Raw genomic sequence first — 25,126 nt, forward strand, 5'->3', positions numbered from 1 at the left:
TTCCTCAACTTGCACGTTTGCTCAGATCTTATTTAAAGCAAACCCTCATGCCCACACACCTCCACTCCCTCACCTGGCTCCCACCAACTTGTCTCTCCATACCCCAGTCACATGTTGCCTCCATACCCCAGTCACAGGCATCCTCTCCAGGCCCATGCTTCATCTTTCCTCTGTTCCTGGTTACCTGGGCATCCCTCTAATCTCACACTTATTATACTGCACCATAGTTTCCTTGTTTATGTCTGTCCCTCCCATGTGACTGAATATAACTGGAGGACCTCAACAGTATTTTTAACCTAGTTGTTGGATTCTAGCTCCCTTATGTAGTATATGCTCAGTAAATGACTGTTGAATGGATAAAGTGGAGGCCAGCTCTAACATAATGAATGTGCCATTTTGAGAAGTCATTACCAAATCTAAATAAAGCACCTGGAACAGACCCAGAAAATTCATGGAGTTAATAGCCTCAAGACCTATCTGCAGCGATATCTGAAGAAGTAAGGTATTCTGACATGCTACATTTTAACAACAGCAGGATACTAAATAGTGGTATGAGTTCAATTTCCCTCACAGAATTCACTTTAAAAACTATATATGCAGCACTTACCCACAGAAAAAAAATTTTTTTTTAAATATAAAAAGCAAAAGGGAAAGAAAATCACTTGTAGTCCCATGACGCAGTCATGATTGCTACTAACATTTCCACATACATTCTACTGGATTTTTTACCATGCAAAAAAATGTGTACTCATGTAAATACATATTTTAAATGGCATCATCCCATATATACTATTGAAAGCCTACCTTTTTACTTATTATGTGCATCCTTCCTTGCCAATAAAAGCATAGCTACAACATCACTTTAACCCAGTGTGGGGTTAAGGCAGGTGAGAGTCATGATATATTAAACCAGTCCCTTCTCTATTATTTTACATTTAGATTGTTCATGGTGTTTCACTATTTCAAAAATTTTTCAACAAACATCTTTGTGCTTATACTTTTAAGCACTTATCATTTGCTGAGGATGCATTTCTAATGGTAAACATTTTTAGTCAAAGATACATTAGGATTTAAAGTTATATATGGCCAAATTGTCTTCAGAGTTGTACCAATTTACATACCCACCAGCAGGGTATGGCATATCTTTTCCCCACACACTCACCCACATGCGTTATACTAATTCTACTTACTCTTTCTCAGTCTGATTTGGTTTCTCATCTTTTCTCAAAATTTGCTTCTCACTGATTGCTAGTTAGGCCGAACGTATTTTCATATCTTTATTGCTACTTTTCTGTTTAATTTTTAGTTGCCTGTTCATATCTCCGATCTCTTATTTATTTGAAAAAGTAGATAGATCGAAAGATAAACAGATAGGTAATCAATCAATCTCCTTTTGCCAAAAATGTGATATATGCTTTTCTTAAACTGCTATTTACATTTTTATGGCTTTGTTTATGGTGTTTAAAAATTTTTTATTTTACTATTCATAGAATTTGAGCTTTCTTTCCCCACAGTTAATTCATCTTTTCAGGTTTGTGCCTTGGGTACCTACCCACATTAGTCACAGATTACCAGTTGCCTACCAAACATTCTCTCCTTTTTAGAAAGGGAGCATCACTGCCTGAAATATATTTCTAAGCCTCCTCTGCAGCTGGGTGTGACCAGGTGACCAGATCAAGTCATTGACTACAAGTGTGTTGTGTGACCTGGAGCAAAGCTCTTCAAGGGTGAAGGGTGGGCCCTCCTCTCTTCCTTCTTTTCCTAGAAGAAAGGAGATAGAGCTCTGGCAGCCATCTTGGACCATATCCATGTTGAGGATGGAAGCCAACTTGGCAGAGGAAACAGAAAGAAGAAGCCTGGAATCCTAATAATGTCACCAAGCTGTCACACCAGCCCTGAACTGTCTACCTCTGGACTTCTTTTATGTGAGAGAATTAATAAGCCACTGTAGTCAGGCCTCTGGTAAGAGCAACCCTTACTCCTTAGAGCAAGTCCTAACTCATATACCAACCTCAAGTTACATCAGTATTTACTTGTATTTTCTTCTAGTGTTTTTTATCTACTCTACCATCTCTATGTTTATGAATATATGACTGAAAGGATATATAACTAAAATTTAACAGTGTATATAAAATAATCATGTTTGGGTAGAAGCTTCTTTCAAACGATGATTGCTAGACTCATATGTAGATAAACTTGTTCCACTGAATTTTAAGAAAGGATTTGATTATAGTTTTATAAGGCATTTTTTGGAAAAGTTAGGCCAATGATCTTGACATTGAGAAATAGCATTTATATCTACTTTATTGACTAATCATAAGCTTTTATCTCAAGAAATGAGTTTTCAGAGCATGCAACTATAAAATGTGGATAGCTAGCTGGGAGATTTCAATGTAGATAATTGGATAAATATCTGAATTTGTGTAATAAAGAGCTGTAGTATAGAAAAGTTTTACTGCAGTTTCATTACAGCCAGAATTTCATTTTAATACTATTGGTTTTAAAATATGTTTTGACTGTAAGTGTAGAATTTTTTTTCCTAGAACTTGACAACACAGATTATTCTTGCGCCTAGAAAGATTAGCCAGTTATTAGTGTTCAGTTTAATGTAACTAACATTTCCTTAACTAACATTTGCTAAGCACCTGCTATGTATTACTCTCTGTATTTAATGTCACAATGACTTACAAGACAGATAATATAATCCCTACTTTAGAGAGGGGGAAATTGAAGCTCCGAGGTGTTAATTCACTTGTCCAAGGCTACTCATAGGGTAAGTGCAAAAGAGCCTCTGAAGGCTTCTGGCTCCAAAACCTAAATTCCTGTGCAGCTCATGCCAGGCCCTCGGCTGAGCCTGTGGAAGACAAGAGATAAGTAAGACACAGTTTCCCATAGGCGATATTAAAGGAAAGTTGGTACTTACCTGGCCCAAGCAGGTCCGTTATGTTAATACGAGTGGGCAGGGAACTGCCTTTTGAGTTAGCTGCAGACACAGTTACAACCCAATTCCCAGTTCTAGGAATGACCCAGGTCCAGGAGGTGTGTTCTGTGATGTTCTGTAGTGTGACTTTCCCCCCTGCCACCTCCTGCAAGGTCACGCGATAGTGGAGGATTTTTCCTCTTGCCTCGGATAGACTCATATTCTGCAACAAAACACATCCACTTACTCCCAGACAAAGTCGCCAGATGCTTTGTGGCTGGACTTAATGGCCCCCCGCAGCAGAAGATAACATAGGAGTGACCTTTTCATTTCTATCTTCTTATCTCTTCCCCTGCATATTTTGATGCCTCCACCCAAGACCACCATTTAGGGGAAAAAAAAGTCAGTTAACATTTTCTAAAGCTAATTCTTAAAAACAGATTGATTTTCCTTTCTTGCTTCAAAATGAAACTTCCTAACAGTAGAAACCTCAGTTACATCCAATGGAATAAGAGTGGAATCTGAACTCAGATGATCTGGGTTTCATTGGTAGAGGGATTGCTAGTCTAAAGTCAGGATCCCTGGTTCCCCTCTCAGCTCCTCCCTCTGTTCCTTGAGTGGCCTTAAGCAAGTAATTTCATGTACTGGACTTATTTCCTATTGATAAAATAGGTCTACCAAGCACCACTAGCTGTGTGACCCAGAGTAAAGCACTTGGCCCCTCTGAATCTCCATTTCTCAATCTGTGAAACACACCCCTACACATACATTCACACACACACACACACACACACACACACACACACACACACACACAACTTTTCATATAGAAAGTGTAATGCTGCTCATTAAATCAAAAATGAGATTTTCAAGAGCTAAACTTGTAAAATCCACACTTAGTGAGCTGGATTAGCCATCTGTGCTAGAAAAGTAAGACACTGTTTATAAATGTGTGACTAATGAGTTTTGGAATTGCAAAAATTCCAATTGAGATAATTTGGGAGCAATCCCAGAAAGTAAGCAGAAAACTAATTATTTGTATTGTAACCCTGTTTGGATAAGGACCAGAACCAATGGGAAACAGAACCAATGAAAATGGAGAGTGGCCAAGGGCAGTGCCCATCCTTGTCTAGTTCAGGGAGAGGACAGTTTAGCTTGTCAGACTTAAGCATGATGGTTTTCTTGGCAAGGCTAGTCCTCCTATGGGTTCAGGTGCTGAAAGACACACATTAGGACTGGCAAATGCCCCCTTCTCGGATTCCCTACCCCTTAAGCAATCTTCTAATAATTTGGTTTCCTGTGTATTTATTTATCAGGAGAGGCTGGAGTAACATAAACATCTGTTTCACTTAAAATTTGTATTTTTCACTTTAAGTGAATAAATTGGCCTTCTGATGATAATTTAGTTTCTGAAATAATTAGCATGCTGAGAGAGAATGTTCCTATCTGCTGATTCAAGCCTTCTGGGTAGCCCAACAGCTGCATTCCTCACTGTAAATTAATCCATGAACATCTAGCTTTTTATATTTCAGTCTCTGGGAACTTGATTAATGCAGGTCCTATCCCAGGTGCTCTTCCGGATCCACAAAGTCCAGGACTGGATCTTAAACCATGGTCAATGCACCAGAGTACCATGGTGCTAAGGCTCTTTTGGGTGCACATTCAGCCTTTCCCTAGAAGACATCTTTGTGTTCTGGCAGGAACCAAGAAAGTTAGCATTTTAATTGTCCATCACAGTCAATCTTATAGACCTGTTGTGTGAATTAAAGTAAGCGTCTGCTTTTGAAATTGTAGTGTTCTGAACTGTTATTAATAAACATGCTCTTTGTCATAGGAGAAAAACAGAATAAATTAAAGTGAAAGCTGGCTAGGGAAGACCATTCCCTCAACTCTTTCTCAAACCATTCTCTCTGTCTCCTCTGTAGGTCTAGAGATAGGACTATTATTTCACCCCCACACCATGTACCCTCTCCTTAAGGCACTTCTCAAGAGTTAACTGAGCTCACAAAGCTCCCCATTCTTGCCAGGAACCCAAGGGGCTTCCGTCTTACTCCGACAAATGAAGAACCAGAGCCCTAACTGAAAAAAAACAAAACACCTTGCAAATCAGCCCTTACTACCTTTCTCTCATTGTCTCTTAGAGACACCTCAACAATCCCAATCAATCCTATGATAGAGCACTGGAAGAAGGGAAAATGTCAAGTCATCTTGGATCCGATGAACTTGCCTTGTGACTGCTGTGGAAATCTCGCTGATTTCCACACACCACACACTACAGCGATCTAGTAAGAGATGTAGTGAAGCTTCCTAGAGGGTAGCAAAGGGCCTGGACCCAAAACCTTGCATTTTCTGCTCATCTCATATTTTAGACTTTAAAATATCATTGAGAAGGTAAAGATGGAGTTAAGGTAGTTAGAGAAATAAATATGGTATCCCATGAGTTATGCTTGTATAAAATGTCAAGCTCAAGTTTTGGGATAAAGGTTAACATCTTTCAGGCAATTGGTCTCCTTCACCAATTTGAAAACGGGCCTAACTTGTCCAACAGGGTCCATGGAACAAAAAACCCAATCAGCCAATAGGAAAGCAGGTATTTATCCAGCTGGGTGTAGTGTCCTAAAGCAACTGAAAGCAGTTTAATTTGGTTTAAAAAAATAGCAACATAAAGTTTGCAAATAATGCATGTTAATCCATCACTTCTGGATAATACTGGCCCTGACGTAACGGAGTATCATCACAGAACTACAGAACCAGGAAGGACTCTACAGTTTAACAATTAATTTGACGTTTCATTTTATCAATAGGAAATAAGTCCAGGACATGAAATGACTTGCTTAAGGCCACTCAAGGAACAGAGAGAGGAGCTGAGAGGGGACCCAGGGATCCTGACTTTAGACTAGCGATCCCTCTATTCTGATGTGCTGCTCCTTACGCTGGCAAGCCTGCGACAATGAACCGGTCACCATAGGGCATGATATTTCATAGTTGGAATCCTCAGTCACCCTTCTGGCCCAAAGTTGGACAGCAGCTTGTCTAATTGTGAGGCTGAGGTACACTCTGATGTGGAGCTTCAACAGCAGACATCAGGTCAGCAATTTTGGGAAGGTGGAGATCCAGAATTCTTTTATTCCAGAGTCAACAGGCCTTAGGTCACAAGGAGACTAGCTGTGAACCCAGAAGAACTGCCATCTGAGGAGCCAGCTGGGTCTTTCCAGATGAACTTACTTTTACTCTAATGTTTATATATTTGGGTGGGTGATAGGGAGAAACTATCATTTATTGGGCCATACCATGAGTCAGAAGATTTACTTCTACTGTCACATTTAGTCCTCATGTCTCCCTGTCCTGAGGTTAAGAAACTGACTGAAGTAGTAGCCACAGAAAAGAGAGGTGAGATTTTCGTGCGCCCCCTGGTGGGCATGAGGGAGGAAGGTGCTGTCCGGAATGTGTCTGGTGTCCCTGGTATTTTTGTACCTTTATGGGCAGTGCTGAAAGGGGTGTCGAGCCAGTGTTACTGTCATTGTCACCCTCTCCTACCGGTAAGAGTGTGCAAGACATGAAAAGCTGTCTTATTGCCTAAAGAAAAATCAGTTTTCTTTCTGCTCTGCAAGAAATCTAACCTTAGTACACTTAGCTTTTCTGACTTAGGTTTGTCTGAGAGGCAAAGAGTGAGCAGCAAACTTATAGAACTATTGTGAGAGCTCTGTTGGCTGAAAACGCTTACAGTGTCAAAACTAATGTGGTGAATATAGGACATGATAGGACAAAATCTGGTTCATGTCAGAATGTAAGGCCTCTGTGTTTTGTTTTGTTTTTAAAATTTTATTTTCTGGGAGGAGTTAAGATGGCGGAGGAGTAGGAGACACCGTTTTCAGCCGGTCCTCCGAGTCGAGCTGGATAGGTACCAGACCAGCCTAAACAACCACGGAACCAGCCTGAGATGCAGGAAGACGCATCTGGATCTCTACAAATGAACATCTCCAGCGCTGAGTATTGAGGTACGAAGCGGGGAGCCATGAAACCGCGCACAGATATCGGAAGATAAACGGAAGGGGGAGGGAGCCGCCGCGTTCTGGCGCCGGGAAGCGGCAGCCACTTGCACGGGGGAGTGGGCGGGGCTCGCGGACGGCACCCGCAAAACAGCAGACTGAGACCGTGAGCCGGGTGCGCGCGCCACCAGGCATCTCACGGAACCCCGGAATCCCGGTGCGCTCACTGGATCCAGCCTGAGACCGGGAGCTTCCGGAGCGCGCGCGGGGCGGCTGGCGGCTGGCGGCGTTAGAAACACAAAGGACAGAGACGCGCCGGCCCTGGAAGTGAGGGCTGGGACGCCGGGTGTGGGGCGCACATCCCGGGACGCTGCAGGGTTGAGCAACACCAACAGTAACAGAGTTAAAGTGGCCAGAACATTAGTAGAGAACGGGCTGCAATCCCTCTGTTCTGTGACAGAGGCTGAAATTCGGCCGCTGCTGCTCTGACCCTCAGAAGAGGCACAGCAAACCGCCAGGGAAAGCCGCCAGAGAACAAAAGCCTGGAAATACCGGCTCAGGGAGTGCCCCTCCCCATCCCCCCTCGCAGGGGATGCCGAGACTCTACCCAAACATGGCTGCCTGAGTATCGGCGCGGCAGGCCCCTCCCCCAGAACACAGGCTGAAAAATCAAGAAGCCCACAACCCGGGCACCTGGGTGGCGCAGTCATTGAGCGCCTGCCTTCGGCTTAGGGCGTGATCCCGGCGTTCCGGAAAGGAGTCCCTCATCGGGCTCCTCCGCTGGGAGCCTGCTTCTTCCTCTCCCACTCCCCTGCTTCTGTTCCCTCTCTTGCTGGTTGGCTGCCACATAAATAAATAAATAATATCTTTAAAGAAGAAGCCCACATCCCTAAGATCCCTATAAAACAAGGGGCACGGCCTGGGACCCAGTCAAGAATTTGGGCTCTGGAAACCCCGCAACCTCTCTTCATCAGAATGACAAGAAGGAGAAGCCCCCCCCAGCAAAGAAAAGACAGTGAGTCTGTGGCCTCTGCCACAGAAATAATGGATATGGATGTAACCAAATTATCAGAAATGGAATTCAGAGTAACGATGGTCAAAATGATGAGTAGAATTGAAAAAACTATTAACGAAAAGGTTACTGAGAATATAGAATCCTTAAGGACAGAAATGAGAGCGAACCTGACAGAAATTAAAAATTCTATGAGCCAAATGCAGGCAAAACTAGAGGCTCTGACGGCCAGGGTCGCAGAAGCAGAGGAACGGGTTAGTGAATTGGAGGATGGGCTAATAGAGGAAAAAATGAAAATAGAAGATGGTCTTAAAAAAATCCACGCCCACGAATGTAGGTTAAGGGAAATTACTGACTCAATGAAACGATCCAATGTTAGAATCATCGGCATCCCCGAGGGGGTGGAGAAAAACAGAGGTCTAGAAGAGATATTTGAACAAATTGTAGCTGAAAACTTCCCTAATCTAGCAAGGGAAACAAACATTCGTGTCCAAGAGGCAGAGAGGACCCCTCCCAAGCTCAACCATGACAAACCTACGCCACGTCACGTCATAGTGAAATTCGCAAATATTAGATGCAAGGATACAGTATTGAAAGTGGCCAGGGCAAAGAAATTTCTCACGTACCAAGGCAAAAGCATCAGAATTACGTCAGACCTGTCTACACAGACCTGGAATGAGAGAAAGGGTTGGGGGAGCATATTTAAAGCTCTTTCAGAGAAAAACATGCAGCCAAGGATCCTTTATCCAGCAAGGCTGTCATTCAGAATTGATGGAGAAATAAAGACATTTCAGAATCGCCAGTCACTAACCAATTTTGTAACCACGAAACCAGCCCTACAGGAGATATTACGGGGAGTTCTATAAAAGTAAAAAGGCCCCAAGAGTGATACAGAACAGAAAGTCACAGCCAATACAAAGACTTTACTGGCAACATGGCAACATTAAAATCATATCTCTCAGTAATCAGTCTTAATGTAAATGGTTTGAACCATCCCATAAAACGCCACAGGGTTGCAGATTGGATAAAAAGAAATGACCCATCCATTTGCTGTCTACAAGAGACTCATTTCAAACCCAAAGATGCATTCAGACTGAGAGTAAGGGGATGGAGTACCATCTTTCACGCAAATGGACCTCAAAAGAAAGCTGGGGTAGCAATTCTCATATCAGATAAATTGGATTTTAAACTACAGACTATAGTTAGAGATGCAGAAGGGCACTATATTATTCTTAAGGGAAGTATTCAACAAGTGGATATGACAATTATAAATATATATGCCCCCAACAGGGGAGCAGCAAGATACACAAGCCAACTCTTAACCAGAATAAAGAGACACATAGATAAAAATACATTAATAGTAGGGGACCTCAACACTCCACTATCAGAAATAGACAGAACACCCTGGCAAAAACTAAGCAAAGAATCAAAGGCTTTGAATGTCATACTCGACGAGTTGGACCTCATAGATATATATAGAACACTACACCCCAGAACCAAAGAATACTCATTCTATTCTAATGCCCATGGAACATTCTCAAGAATAGACCATGTTCTGGGACACAAAACAGGTCTCAACCGATACCAAAAGATTGAAATTATCCCCTGCATATTCTCAGACCACAACGCTCTGAAATTGGAACTCAACCACAAGGAAAAATTTGGAAGAAACTCAAACACTTGGAGACTAAGAACCATCCTGCTCAGGAATGACTCGATAAACCAGGAAATCAAAAATCAAATTAAACAATTTATGGAGACCAATGAGAATGAAAATACAACAGTCCAAAACCTATGGGATACTGCAAAGGCAGTCCTAAGGGGGAAATACATAGCCATCCAAGCCTCACTCAAAAGAATAGAAAAATCTAAAATGCAGTTTTTATATTCTCACCTCAAGAAGCTGGAACAGCAACAGAGGGACAGGCCTAATCCACGCACAAGGAAGCAGCTGACCAAAATTAGAGCTGAAATCAATCAAGCAGAAACCAGAAGTACAGTAGAGCAGATCAACAGGACTAGAAGCTGGTTCTTGGAGAGAATCAATAAAATTGACAGACCACTGGCAAGACTTATCCAAAAGAAAAGAGAAAGGACCCAGATTATTAAAATTATGAATGAAAAAGGAGAGGTCACGACCAACACCAATGAAATTGGAAGGATTATTAGAAATTTTTATCAACAGCTATATGCCAATAAAATAAGCAATCTGGAAGAGATGGAATCCTTCCTGGAAACCTATAAACTACCAAGATTGAAACCGGAAGAAATTGATTCCTTAAACAGGCCAATTAATTATGAAGAAATTGAGTCAGTGATAAACAACATTCCAAATAACAAAACTCCAGGCCCGGACGGTTTTCCTGGGGAATTCTACCAAACATTCAAAGAAGAAATAATACCTATTCTCCTAAAGCTATTTCAAAAAATAGAAACAGAAGGAAAGCTACCAAACTCATTCTATGAGGCCAATATTACCTTGATCCCCAAACCAGGCAAAGACCCCATCAAAAAGGAGAATTACAGACCGATTTCCCTAATGAATATGGACGCCAAAATCCTCAACAAGATACTTGCTAATAGAATCCAACAATACATTAAAAGGATTATCCATCACGATCAAGTGGGATTCATCCCTGGGATGCAAGCGTGGTTCAATATTCGCAAATCAATCAGCGTGATACATCATATCAACAAGAAAAGACTCAGGAACCATATGATCCTCTCAATCGATGCTGAAAAAGCATTTGACAAAATACAGCATCCTTTCCTGATTAAAACCCTTCAGAGTGTAGGAATAGAAGGTACATTTCTCAATCTCATAAAAGCCATCTATGAAAAGCCTACTGCAAATATTATTCTCAATGGGGAAAAGCTGGAAGCCTTTCCCTTAAGATCAGGAACACGACAAGGATGCCCACTCTCGCCACTATTATTCAACATAGTACTAGAAGTCCTTGCAACAGCAATCAGACGACAAAAAGGGATCAAAGGTATTCAAATTGGCAAAGAAGAAGTCAAAATGTCTCTCTTCGCAGATGACATGATACTCTATATGGAAAACCCAAAAGAAGCCACTCCCAAACTATTAGAAGTTATAGAGCAATTCAGTAACGTGGCAGGATACAAAATAAATGCTCAGAAATCAGTTGCATTTCTAAACACGAATAACGAGACCGAAGAAAGAGAAATTAGGGAATCCATCCCATTTACAATAGCACCAAAAACCATACGTTACCTTGGAATTAACTTAACCAGAGACGTAAAGGACCTATATTCTAGAAACTATAAATCACTCTTGAAAGACATTGAGGAAGACATAAAAAGATGGAAAGATATTCCATGCTCATGGATCGGAAGAATTAACATAGTTAAAATGTCCATGCTACCCAGAGCAATCTACACTTTCAATGCTATCCCGATCAAAAGACCAAAGACATTTTTCAAAGAACTGGAACAAACAGTCCTTAAATTTGTATGGAAACAGAAAAGGCCCCGAATCTCCAAGGAACTGTTGAAAAGGAAAAACAAAGCTGGGGGCATCACAATGCCGGATTTCGAGCTGTACTACAAAGCTGTGATCACAAAGACAGCATGGTACTGGCACAAAAACAGACACATAGACCAATGGAACAGAATAGAGAGCCCAGAAATGGACCCTCGGCTCTTTGGGCAACTAATATTTGATAAAGCAGGAAAAAACATCCGGTGGGAAAAAGACAGTCTCTTCAATAAATGGTGCTGGGAAAATTGGACAGCTACATGCAAGAGAATGAAACTTGACCACTATCTCACACCATACACAAAAATAAACTCCAAATGGATGAAAGACCTCGATGTGAGACAGGAATCCATCAAAATTCTAGAGGAGAACATAGGCAACAACCTCTACGACATCGGCCAAAGCAACCTTTTTCATGACACATCCCCAAAGGCAAGAGAAACAAAAGATAAAATGAATTTATGGGACTTCATCAAGATTAAAAGTTTCTGCACAGCCAAGGAAACAGTCAGAAAAACTAAGAGGCAGCCCACGGAATGGGAGAATATATTTGCAAATGACACTACAGATAAAGGACTGGTATCCAAGATCTACAAAGAACTTCTCAAACTCAATACACGAGAAACAAATAAACAAATCAAAAAATGGGCAGAAGATATGAACAGACACTTTTCCAATGAAGACATACAAATGGCTAACAGACACATGAAAAAATGTTCAAAATCATTAGCCATCAAGGAAATTCAAATCAAAACCACACTGAGATACCACCTTACGCCAGTTAGAATGGCAAAAATAGACAAGGCAAGAAACAACAATTGTTGGAGAGGATGTGGAGAAAGGGGATCCCTCCTACATTGTTGGTGGGAATGCAAGTTGGTACAGCCACTCTGGAAAACAGTGTGGAGGTCCCTTAAAAAGTTAAAAATTGAGCTACCCTATGATCCAGCCATTGCACTACTGGGTATTTACCCCAAAGATACAGACGTAGTGAAGAGAAGGGCCATATGCGCCCCAATATTCATAGCAGCAATGTCTACAATAGCTAAATCGTGGAAGGAGCCGAGATGCCCTTCAACAGATGACTGGATTAAGAAGTTGTGGTCCATATATACGATGGAATATTACTCAGCTATCAGAAAGAACGAGTTCTCAACATTTGCTACAACATGGACGGCACTGGAGGAGATAATGCTAAGTGAAATAAGTCAAGCAGAGAAAGACAACAATCATATGATTTCTCTCATCTATGGAACATAAGAACTAGGATGATCAGTAGGGGAAGAAAGGGATAAAGAAAGGCGGGGTAATCAGAAGGGGGAATGAAACATGAGAGACTATGGACTATGAGAAACAAACTGAGGACTTCAGAGGGGAGGGGGGTGGGGGAATGGGATAGACCGGTGATGGGTAGTAAAGAGGGCACGTATTGCATGGTGCACTGGGTGTTATACAGAACTAATGAATCATTGAGCCTTACATCGGAAACCGGGGATGTACTGTATGGTGACTAACATAATATAATAAAAAATCATTAAAAAAAAATAATAATAATAAAAAAAAATAAATAAACCTTTAGAACTTTTGTGACACAAAAAAAAATAAAATAAAATAAAATAAAATTTTATTTTCTTTTAAGTAATCTCTACACCCAACATGGGGCTCAAACTCACAACCCTGAGATCAAGAGTCGCATGCTCCACTGACTGAGCCAGCCTGGCACCCCTGTTTTGTTTTTAAGTATATGGGAGGAAGGGTGTTTCTGCGAATTGATAAATCATTTCTTATTAGTACTTAAAGAAAAAACTACTGTACTTGTCATAAATTGATATTTTATTCTGAAGTTCCCCTGATACAAACAAACAAACAAACACACAAAAATCTGTCAGAACTAAGCCTACATCAAAGACGAGTCTGTAATCAAGACCTCTTAGAAAGCTGGGGAATTTGAATATGTCACAGTTTTGTCTGTGAAGACTTTTTGAGGGGCGAGGTTAGTTTTTCTTATTAGGGCAGAGTGTTCACTTTCCTGCTCCACCACACAGCAGCTGTGTGACCTTGAGCAATTATTTTACCTCTCTGAGGCTCAATTTACTTATCTGTAAAATGAGGATAATTCTATGTACAGCTTAGGCTTACTGGAGGATGCAATGTGTTGAGGGAGGCAAACGGTTTCAAAGAGTGCTTGGCGCACGGCAGATGTCAGCCACTTGGTGAGTTCCCTGCTCTTGGTTATTCTAATATAAAAATCATCCTAATTGGCACTTTTCCCATTGTAGTCATATGACTCTTCCATCAATCTATGGAGAGCCAGGCCATCTTGACTCGGCTCCCACCACGGCTCTGTATGGAAGTCTCACCAATGTCATACAGTTGATTACAAAGTACATATAATTTGTGGGTTTAAGCCTGGGTACCTTGATTTCAGAACTCATAACTGTTTTCAGCAACCCCATTCCAAACTGAAGGAGCAACTTAAAAGGCAACCTCATCTGGAAGTTTTAAAAAATCACTGTACTGAAGTGATCTATCTGTGGATCTGTCCTCCCACTTCGCCTGTCAGCCATCTTTGTGTCCTTGGCGTCTTGCACCATGTTTGCCTTCTAGTGACTTAACAAACACTTTTCATGATTCTCTCATTAATCTTCACAACCACCTCATGTGGTAAATACCATTACTATCTGCACTTTACTCGTAAGGCAAGGAAGGCACGGAGAGGATAAGCACCTTGCTCAAGAACCACACAGCCAGTAAGTGGTGAAGCTTCCACTTGAAGCCAGACAGCACAGCTCTACCTAGAGGATGAACTCTTAACTGCTGTCATGTTAGCACTCAGTAGATACCCAGGTGTTCTGCTACCCTGAAATTATTTAACTGATACTAATACCTCATGCTAGTTACCCTGACATAATGATTTCTACCTTATTTTGTAGCAGAAAAACATCAAAATAACAGAAACTGTCAGAGCAAAACTTGAACTCCCCTTCCATCTCTGTTTTCTATTTTCTGTTAATTCTCTGTTACCCACGTTCTTATCTTCGTCATTGACCACATTCTCACATCCAACTGAAATTCCCTACATAACAGCTAGTATAACATGTATGACTAGTAAGCAAGGCAAAACAACCTGTTCTTTCTAAAAATACCTTAGAAAGGCTGTGCCAGCCTGCTGGGAAAGGGAAGGAGACAGAGTTGAATATTACAACAAAACTATCAAAACCTTCCCATTTGCTGCTTTTGTATTTAAATATCGATTCTGAGATTGGACGCCTCCTCTAATTATATAAAGGCCTCAGGCTCCCGACAGCCAATCTTCCCTGTGGATTTATGATAGACCTTTGTTCTACATCAATATAAATCAGATTACGAGTAATACTTTCCTACATTTACTAGATTTCTTTCATATGAGGAGGCCAAAGGACACATCCCCTCAGTGCAATGTGATATGGATTGGAATATTCTTCATGCAGCACAGAGAGATACAGGGAGAAAGAGACAAAGGGGATGTACTAACGAAGCTGCCTCTGGCTGCCTCTGGCCACAGCAGCGTTTCTGAGGCTCCGCTGTGAACTGGTGTACCAGGCTTGTTACTTTCTCTTTCTTCTCGCCGTCTGTGGTTTGAGGGTAGCTGTTTATCCAAATGAGTTACTTCATTTAGCAAATGAGTAAAACCCACCAAATCTTCCCCCCACTTTTGGAACCGAGTTTGCCTAACTCTCTTCTCTACTGCTTGTGAAGGCCCTGGAGGCGCCCTGTTCATTACAGGAGGGAGCTGCTGGCTGCACGCAGCCACGGAGCTCTTGAAGCGTAACTGAGATGTGCTGCTCTCTGGAGGGGGAGCTCTTAGCCACTGTACCCACGGGCACTTAGTAGACATGCCAGCTTTCAAAGATTTAGTAGGATAAAGAGAATGTAAAATAGCTAATCAATAATTTTTAAATATTGATTACATGTTGAAGTGATAATATTCCATACATAATTGGGCCAAATAAAATATATTATTAAAGTTAATTCCACCTTTTTATGTTTTAAATGTGGCTACAAGAAAATTTTAAATGATACCTGTGGCTCTCATTTATGGCTTGCTTTATATTTCTATGGGATGGTGCTTCACTACAGTGACCCTTTACATCTTTTACCTGCTACCAAGTGTTCTCTCACCCTTGTCCCAGCTAACGTGTTCTTCTGGGGTCCGTTCCAGTACTACCTTGCAAGAGGTCTTCTGTGACCCCTCACCCATTCCCCTGTTCTCCTGGCTGACCCTGATCATCATCCCCCCCAACTGAATCTCGAACTGCTCCTTGACAGCTGAGTGCCCTCATCATCCCCATCTCTGTCCTTGTGCTGGTCTGTGAGCTCAAGCACCCGAGGACGGCATTTGCCTTATTCGCTTCCATACCCTGGCAATGCAACAGTGTCCAATACCAGGGAATGGATGATAAATATAGTGAAACTGGCTTCATTTATAAACACATATTTCTCTTCCAGATCCATGGCCTCAAACACAATTTCAGAAAGTTTATGATCTGCCATGATTAAGAAATTAACAGAGGAAACTGGAAAGGTTAATATGGTTTAAGTCCATTGTCCTATCTTTCCATACATTATCTATCTATCATCTATCTATCATCTATCTATCTATCTATCTACCTACCTACAAGGTGATTTTCTTCTTAAAGAATACATATTGTGTTAAGTGGAAGAATGGTGTATTGGAATCATGGATTGAAATGCTTAATCAAAGCAAAGGAAATAATACGAAACTTTGCACAGAAGGAAGAGACAGGGAATCTGAGGGAGAGGAGGCTAAAAGGCCCCTGGGAAGGACTCTAACATAACACTGGGGTTCTTTGTGACAGAGCAACACTTTCTACTTGTTATTGCATTTATTGTTTTAACATACCTAGGTATTTTTGTTTTATTTCATAGATTAAGTTGTACTTTTTGGCTTCAATACAGAAAGAATTTTTGTCTTAAAAATAGCTACAGCAAAAAAAAAAAAAAAAAAAAAAAAAAAAAGCACAAGATATTTTTGAGGAAACAGAACTTTCAGAAGAAACCCTTCAGGAGAAACCCAGAGTAAATAGGTAAGAACCAGAACAACAAAGCAAAGGTCTCCTTCACTCTCAACACATTCCCACACTTACATTCATATATACACGTTCACAAACATACCCATACACACCCCCTCCACATACTCATACTCACTCACTGCTATAGTCTGAATGTTTGTGTGTCCCCAAGATTCACATCTATGTTGGAATCCTAATTCCCAGTGTGATGGTATCAGGAGGTAAGGCCTCTAGGAGGTGATTAAGTCATGAAAGTGGAGGCTTCATGAATGGGATTAGTGCCCTTATAAAGACCCCACAGAGCTGACCAGCCCCTTCCTCTTTTTATTTTTTTTAAGATTTATTTATTTCAGAGAGAAAGAGAGAGAGAGCATAAGCATGAGCAGGGGGAGGGGTGGAGGGAGAAGCAGACTCCCCACTCTCTGAGCAAGGAGCCCAATGTGAGACTTGATCCCACGACCCTGAGATCCTGACTTGAGCCAAAGGCAGACACTTAACCGACTGAGCCACCCAGGCGCCCCTCACTAGCCCCTTCTGCCATGTGAAGATACAACAAGAAGTCTGCAACCCAGAAGAGGCCCCTCAGCTGACCGTGATGACACCTGATCTTGGACTTCCAGCCTCCGTAACCGTGAGGAATAGATTTCTGTTGTTTATAAGCCACCTGGTCTATGGTATTTTGTTTAGCTCCCAAATGGACTAAGACACTCACCTACATGCACCCACACTGACACATATACTCATATATACATATGAGTATATATACATATATACATATACTCATACATACGTACATACATTCCTACACTCACACCCCACAAACATAAAAAACTCACCCATTCACACACACATTCACACTTAGCCTTTGCACTCACGTACAACTACAACACACACGCACAGACATCACTTACATAGACGCACACTCACACATACGTACTCACACTCACCTACATTCATACTTCACACCCTCACATACACAGGCTATACCCATTCAGCACCAAGTTGTTCTCTTCTGATGTAAACATCCTACAAAAATGAAAGGTCATCTCACATTTCCCCAGTTGCTAGAGAAACATGTTCTCACTTTGTTCATAGACTAATGGGGTTTTACCTGGGGCTTCCTTTGGTGCCAAGACCTGAAATCCCCTTCTCCGCAGTGGCAGGGTGTCCCTCTCATTGGGTTTCCCAGTACTGATCAAAGTGAAAAAAAAAACAAAGCCACCACACACATACGTCTTTGCTTCCTTTCCCAGTGAGGTCTGATTTGGGCCCCACCACAAAGCACCCGATCTGGCTGCAGCGTTTCTTTCTAGTTTGTCATTTAGACGAGTCCCTATGTCATGGCACCATCCCATCAAATTCCCAAGCCTGCCTGAGAGTAGTGTGAGGAATCCCCAGTTGTATGAGTGGGACAGAAGGGGGTTCCAGACAGAAGGAGCAGTGATTTCTGCTCAGGAAAGTGTCCCAGCAGCAAGTACCATAGTACCTGAAATCCTCACTTTGGGGTCACTTCATCTCCCTTAGACCTGTTTGTAACATGAGTGGTGGGACTGCACACAGCTTACATTCCCTCTGGCTCTTAGGCTCTGTAGTTCGTGGTCCAAAGCAGGCCTGCTCATCTCAGTAACTCTGGTCAGTCTTTTACTCCCACTCCCAGGTAAATGGCCTACTTGGGGCCACTGAAGAAGCCCAGGATTTTGCAGAAAAGGGCTTAATCCTGTAATGGCCCTGAAAAACTGAGGACTAGATCCAACATTCCTTAAGGAGCCTCTCAGGCTGGATAGTCACTGAAGGTTTTGAAGGTGTCCTGTCTTGATCACCATCGAGTGCCAAGTTGTAGAAATTTCTAGTATTTACATTTTTGGTTTCTTATTCAAGCCAGTTCCAGTCTAGCACACACAATTCTGGCTCCACAAAAGGGGAAGTTTTTTTTAAGTTTTATTTATTTATTTTAGAGAGAGAGAGAGTGTGTGTGTGTGTGTGCATGAGTTGGGGGAGGGGCAGATGGACAAGGACAGAGAATCCTCAAGCAGACTCCCCACTGAGCATGGAGCTCGATGCAGGACTTGATCCCAGGACCCTGGGATCATGACCTGAGCTAAAATCAAGAGTCAGCTGCTTAACAGACTGAGCCACCCAGGCGCCCCAGAAGGGAAAATTTTCCAACAGTAAGAGATGTCCACCACAGCATGTACTGCTTACAAAGTAGAATTCTCCCTGTCCCAGATGATCCCAGCAGAGGTATCTGTCTGTCCTGGATGGAATGGGAGCAATGTTATGACAGGAAGGATGGACTAGAAGAGAACTGAAGTCTTTTTGAATTCCAAGACCTCACTTTAGAATTTAGGCTTTTCAAGGATTAGGGGCAAGATTAAAATGAGAAGCAGAGAAGAATTTGCATATGCACGTAGGCTGACCCTTACCTGTGGCTAACAAAAGTTTATCGGAACTAAAACAGTATATCTTTTCAGATCTCCGCTGAGGACATTTGGGGAAAAGGAATCTTTATGGAAGAAGGAATTTTGGTTTTAACCAGTTGCTTACTTGTGAAAATGAAAACCAACAGCCAAGAATTGAGCTGGCTTCTTCTATAATATTCACAAATTATGGCTGCTCTAAATGTCTTGCTTTGAGAATTGTCTTGCTCTTAAACATGGCTTTATTTTAAAATAAATTTTAAGCTGCAGTTTTAGTTTCAGAGTGAAGAGCTTGATTATGACTCACCAAGCTATTTATAGTAGTCTCATACCAGACATTTTGTGTGCATGTGAGAGAGAAAGGAAAAGAGGGAGAAAGAGCTCATTTATTGCCCGGCTCATTTCTTAAAACTGAAGAAGATTGCAATTATCAAACTCTATCATGCTAACCCCAACAGAGTACTTTATATTCATTTCTCTGACTGTTCGGGTTTCATGCTCATCAGCTTCATAATTCCAAAACTGTTGATTTACCCTTAACTGGAAGAGGTGTGGTGAGAGGGATGCAGGCTTGGGGAAGTATAGAGGCGTGCAGCTCACCTGAAAACCTCTTATGAGCATGCCAATCAGGAGTTCAATTCAACCAGTATTTTCTTTTCATTAAGATGAGTCATGATGTAGCAGAAAGAGGTCTGGATGGGGTTTCAGTCTCAATTCTGCACTTAGTAACTGGGTAACTGTAGGAAGAACATCCTCTCTCTAACTCAGTTTTTCCATTTGTTAAGTGGGGATACCTAGTACCTACCTCACAGGGTTTTTAAAGGATTACGTGAAACAACCACCCCAGATCTCAGCACTTTGTGAAGCTCTCACATCCTGTAATAACATTAGGCCTCACTGTTTTCTGGAAGGTTGTTCAAGTCACCACTGTTTTACTACTATTCCTGAGGAAGAGCACCTTTCTGTTCCTGTTCACACTATTTTCTACTATTACTTTAGTTCTTGAGGTAGAGAAGCCTTCTTTCCACCCTCTCCCTTTTTGGTGACTGTAGAAAATACATTCCTGAATATCCATATCCACACACTTCCCATCTTTAATTTCCCAAAAAAGTGAATAAGGTGGCATGGTCACTGCTGGGCATGTTGTCTGCAGGGGAGGTAGGGCGGCTGAGAGGGGCAAGAGTCAGAAGAAATGCTGCGGTGGTGTCAGACATGCCTGGGGATGGGAAGGGATGGAGGTGGATGGGGAAACGATGTGGCTGTGTGGAGGAGAGAAATCAGAGCTCTCACCCTTATGTGGCAGAAGTAAATGACCTTGAGTCAAGTGTCATGAGGATATCACTGAGAAAATGTGCTCCAACTAAATATCTGAAGCCTTGTATAAAGCCATTACGGAAGTAAAACTTATTTTTTTGGCCTTAAAACATTGTTCAAAAATATAATTATTTTTATATAACGATTATATCTCAATAAAAACAAAATAAGACCAAAAAAAAATTAAATATATAATTCTCTTGAACTTTATATTGACACTGAAAACTTACCTTCCAGAAAAGAGAAATCTGTTGTCTACTGTAGTCAATGTGCTGTTTCATGTACCAGACATCCAATGTCCCTGTAGGCTCTGTTTTGAAGGGGAAAAAACATATTTTTGTATACACACACACACACACATATATACCCACAGATACACAATATAAAACCTTTCAAAGGCAATTACTTATTTAATAAATAACTCTGGGAGAGTAGGATTATAGGACAATTTCAATTTTCTTCATGCCCCAGTATTGCTTTCTTTTTGTTAAACAATGAACATGTATATTGTTGGCCATAGAAAATACGAGGTTACCTTAAAAACAAATCTTAAAAAATGATGATGAGGAAATTAGATTACTAACTTACTCTTAAAATATGTATTAAGAAAATAACTCAAAGATAGTATGTGTGGTTCTTTCTTTTTTGTTGGAATGCAGAAAGAATTCTCAACAGAAAAAGAAAACCATAAATCATAAGGAACATATTTTTTGACCCTGTAAAAATGTAAAATACAAATGATAAACTCTGGGTTCACTTTCATTCCTGAACTTACCATGTTGTGGCATAATTATTTGGTTTTATGATCATTAGGCAACGATCTACTTGAAAGGAAGGCCTATCTCATTCATCTTAACATCCCTCATACCTATGCAGTGCTTAGAATGTAACAGGTTCCCAATAACTCTTTGTTAGGTGATGAATGAACGAATGGACAATTCAGGCAATATTAGCTACTTGATGCTAAAACACAGGCTGACCTAATTTAATTTGAAAAAGTCAATCAAACAGATTAGAAAAGGAACTGAATAATCAACTCCTATGTGTGTAAGAGACAGTGTGTGCACCCATGTGATTGGGTGAAATAGTTTTATTTCTTCCATTTTCAGATTTGTCTTGATTTATAGTCAGGGGTGGGATTCATAGAAGGAGCCCTTGAAAACAGTCTTCAACTGCACCAATGTGACTTGTTTACACTGACACTTAGAGTGTATTGAGATGGAGCTGCACAGGGGTTCCTTCTCGAGTGGCAAGTTCCATTTAACCAGATGGAAGTTTCCAGAACATTAAGTCCCACTGGCAAAACAGAGGACAAGAAGCCAGGGAGAGGAGAAGAGAAAGAAGGAAGGGTAGGGAGCACATGCACCTGCACATACTCTGGGCAGGTCCTGTGGGGGCCCACTCACAGTTACTTCCCATGTCCTCCTCCCCCCATCCCCCCCCCCCCGCCATGATGTACGCAGCTCTAGTGCAGTGGTTGAAGTGTGAACTCCAGAGCGAGACCATCTATGGGCAAATCCCAGCTCTGCAATCTTGAACAATGTTAACCACGACCTTAAGCCAGTTTCCTCATCTGTTGAAAGAGTGGCATAGTTCTATACGTCACATGGGGCTGTTGTGAGAATTAAATGAATAGAAGAATCCTGGTAAGCACTCAGTAAATTTAGCTGTTGCTGTTTTCTTCATTTAGAAAATGAAGTGCTGAGAACTAACGGAGCTTGTTTGCAGTCCCAGAACTAGTAAGTGGAGAAGCTAGGTTTTGAACACTGGTCTGTTTCATCGCATAGCCCAAGCTCTTTGCTCTGCACCCTGCAGTTACCTGGCTCTGAGAAGGCTTACAATTTCTCTACAATACTTCCACCCTCAACAGGTGCTCTTTCATGTTCTACTCTCTTCCTTTGTCACTTCCTTTTCCTGCCTCTCTCCCCCTCTTCCCTTTCTGTTTTTTTTCTAAACATTCACCTATTTTCTTCCCCTCTCTTCCCACTAGCGGTAACTTCTACCCTTGCAGTGAGGACCTAAAGACAAGAAATACATTCTGAAAATGTTCTCCATCCTTCAGGATTATGAACAGCGACCCAGAAATCAAGCCTAGGACTTTTTTCCTACTAGTCCAGATGTAAAAAGGAAAAAAGCACAGGCAACAGAAGGAAAGGGGACCTGACAGTTATCAACCACTTACTATGTTCCAGGAAATATCTGGACACTTCATATACTGTACATTATCTCATTTAATAGTCACACAATGAATGCAGGGGGTGCATGTGGCTACACCTGTTTTAGAGCTGAGGACAAGGAGGCTGACAAAAGTTAAAGATCTACAGAACACTTGGAGCTGGTAAATGGCAAAGTCAGGAGCTGAGCCCGGGTTTCACTGTTTCCAAAGACCCTGCTCTTCCATTACAGTTCACCACATTGAGCAAAGATCTGAGAAAACTAGATAATCCAGACATTGACTACATAATCAGGATTTGGAAACTTGGTTGTGCTCAATGTCAAAGTCAGCTGACTCTTTAGTGTTAATGTCTCAGTTAATTACATATTGGTAAAAAATTTAAAGGAACACTCATTGCCTCATTAAAGATCTACAACCTACCAGATTACTACAGAGCTAAGAATTGAATTCTAGAATCACAGTCTCTTCAAAGGAAAAATTGCAAGTGAAACTGAAATTTTAATGGTGCCCACCTGCAGTGTTAGCCTCTATGGGAGAGAAATCATTAGCTGAATCTGTGTGAGTTTCAAAGTGTAAAATTTCATGACCAGGGGTGTTAAACCACTGCTGCTTAAAGCAACATAAGAGCTGATATTAAAGAAAATCTTTGACATTCAACTGACACAAAATCACTTGAAGTCCTAACCTCAGTGTTATCTAACAAAGGCAGATAAAACTATTATAGGCAGGCCAGAAAAAAAAAAAATTCAAAGGCCAATGTTCAAGTGATTACAAAACAAATGGGCACAAATGATTAAAAATACAAATATTTAGAAATGAAAGTCAGGTCTCCTGAGATGAAACTACCTCCTATATAATAAACGGGGAAACTCTAGGGTTGAACAGAGTCCCAGTGTGAAAAAAAACAAAGATCCTAAATTAAGCAGGAGATTGGCCTAAATGACCTTGAGGGTGCTTTCAACGCCAAAATCCCAAGATTCTGGGTTTCTATGAACCAGTATGTGTGGCAAACAAATCAGTCAACCCATGTGCTTCTGAGATGAGCGTCCATATCTAAAGCCAAGGCAAGAGCAGGAACGTGGACAAGAGCAACTGAATCACAGGTGGAAAGCAATCCCTTGGTGGAGGTTTCACAGGCAGTAAGGAGGAGTATAAAGATTTCCAAGAACAGTGAAAATGAGGAATTTAACACAAAGAGAATATGGAAAAGGCATTATCTTGGGATGTTTCAGGTAGTGGACTAAAGGCAACACAGGAGAATTTTTTGATCCAACTTATGTTCCAAGCAGGGCAAGGAAGAGATAAGGTATTCGCTGCCCTGGTTCCTTCATGAGCTCTTTTTGGGGATGATCCATTTATCCAAAATCTAGTTTTAAACAATTAGATTCAAACAGATCTTACAAGTATCTACTTGATTAAACAAGTTTTATTTTCAGACGTTATCACCAGCTATGTCTGCAAGGGAAACCCTATACAGACTCCCCCATTCCTCTTCCTTCTTGATTAATGATGTTTAACACGTGGTTCACTCTCTCTTTCCACTTCTTTCTGTCACTGCTTTTACTAGTCATGAAGGGCCACCATCCACAGGTTGTTCCTTCCCGGTAGCTAGTATTGTCATTCCCTCCACCTGACCACTTCTAATGATAGGTTTCTCTCAACTGATGTTTTTGTTTCATACTTCACTGAGCAAAAGGAAGTAATCAGGCAGGGATTCTCTCATCTTTCCACCATGGAAACCTCCAAACTTCACCATCAATTCCCAAACATAGCACCCCTACTGCCATCAAAGTTCAACCCCTTAACCCAAGTGCTGAATCCCATCCTCTCTTGCTTTATCAAGGACCTTTCCCCCACTTCTCATGCATCATTAATTTCTCCCTCTCTGCTGAGATCTTATCATTACCTTGAAAATACACTGAATTTTCTCTGATCCTAACAACAAAACCAGGCAAAGCATTTCCTGATACCTCATCCTGCTCCAGCTACTGCCCTGCGTCTCTGCTCTACTTTACAGAACTTCTTGAAGAGCTGTGAATTGTCCTGTGTTTAGTCCCTCACCTACAGCACCTGAGATCGTCTCCCCATCATTCTACTGACACTGCCTCTGGTTGGCAGTGAATCTGTGTTGCCAAATCTAATAGTCACTTCTTTGTTCTTACGTCATTGGACTTCTCAGCAGGATTTGACATAGTTGGGGACTCTCTCCTTTTTTTTTTTTTTAAGAAACATGACTTTTTAACATTTTTTTCTTAAGATTTTATTTATTTATTTGACACAGAAAGAGAGACAGCACAAGCAGGGGGAGCAGCGGCAGAGGGAGAAGCAGGCTCCCAGCTAAGCAGAGAGCCCTACGTGGGGCTTGATCCCAGGACCCTGGGAAAATGACCTGAACCAAAGGCAAACGCTCAACCAGCTGAGCCATCCAAGCACCCCTTAACTTTTTTTAAAAGATTTATTTATTTATTTGAGAGAGAGAGAGTGTGTGTGCGCCAGGGGAGAGGCAGAGAGAGAGGGACAGAGTCCTTAGTAGACTCTCCGCTGAGTGCAGAGCCTGATGCAGGGCTCAATCTCATGACCCTGAGACCATGACCATGAGATCATGACCTGAGCTGAAATCAAGCATTGGATGCTTAACCAACTGCGCCACCCAGGTGCCCCAAGCTTTTAACATTTTAAAAACACAGGTCACAAGCAAAGAGCTTGTTTCTTGATAGAAGCGGG

General features: G+C 41.5%; 1 protein-coding gene across 7 annotated transcripts in view; it reads right to left on the bottom strand.

Moving 5' to 3' along the window:
- IL12RB2 (interleukin 12 receptor subunit beta 2) overlaps positions 1-25,126 on the bottom strand; it is an 81,034-nt gene that overhangs the window by 26,673 nt on the left and 29,235 nt on the right. For all 7 annotated transcript variants that reach the window (XM_057310577.1, XM_057310580.1, XM_026497847.4 and 4 more), the window contains 2 exons: positions 20,457-20,536; positions 2,924-3,143 (listed from right to left, as the gene is read on the bottom strand). In XM_057310577.1, the coding sequence (XP_057166560.1) occupies positions 2,924-3,143; positions 20,457-20,536 (300 nt within the window). The remainder of the gene's footprint in view (positions 1-2,923; positions 3,144-20,456; positions 20,537-25,126) is intronic.

Source organism: Ursus arctos, unplaced genomic scaffold, assembly GCF_023065955.2.
Source record: "Ursus arctos isolate Adak ecotype North America unplaced genomic scaffold, UrsArc2.0 scaffold_12, whole genome shotgun sequence".
Classification (NCBI taxonomy): domain Eukaryota; kingdom Metazoa; phylum Chordata; class Mammalia; order Carnivora; family Ursidae; genus Ursus; species Ursus arctos.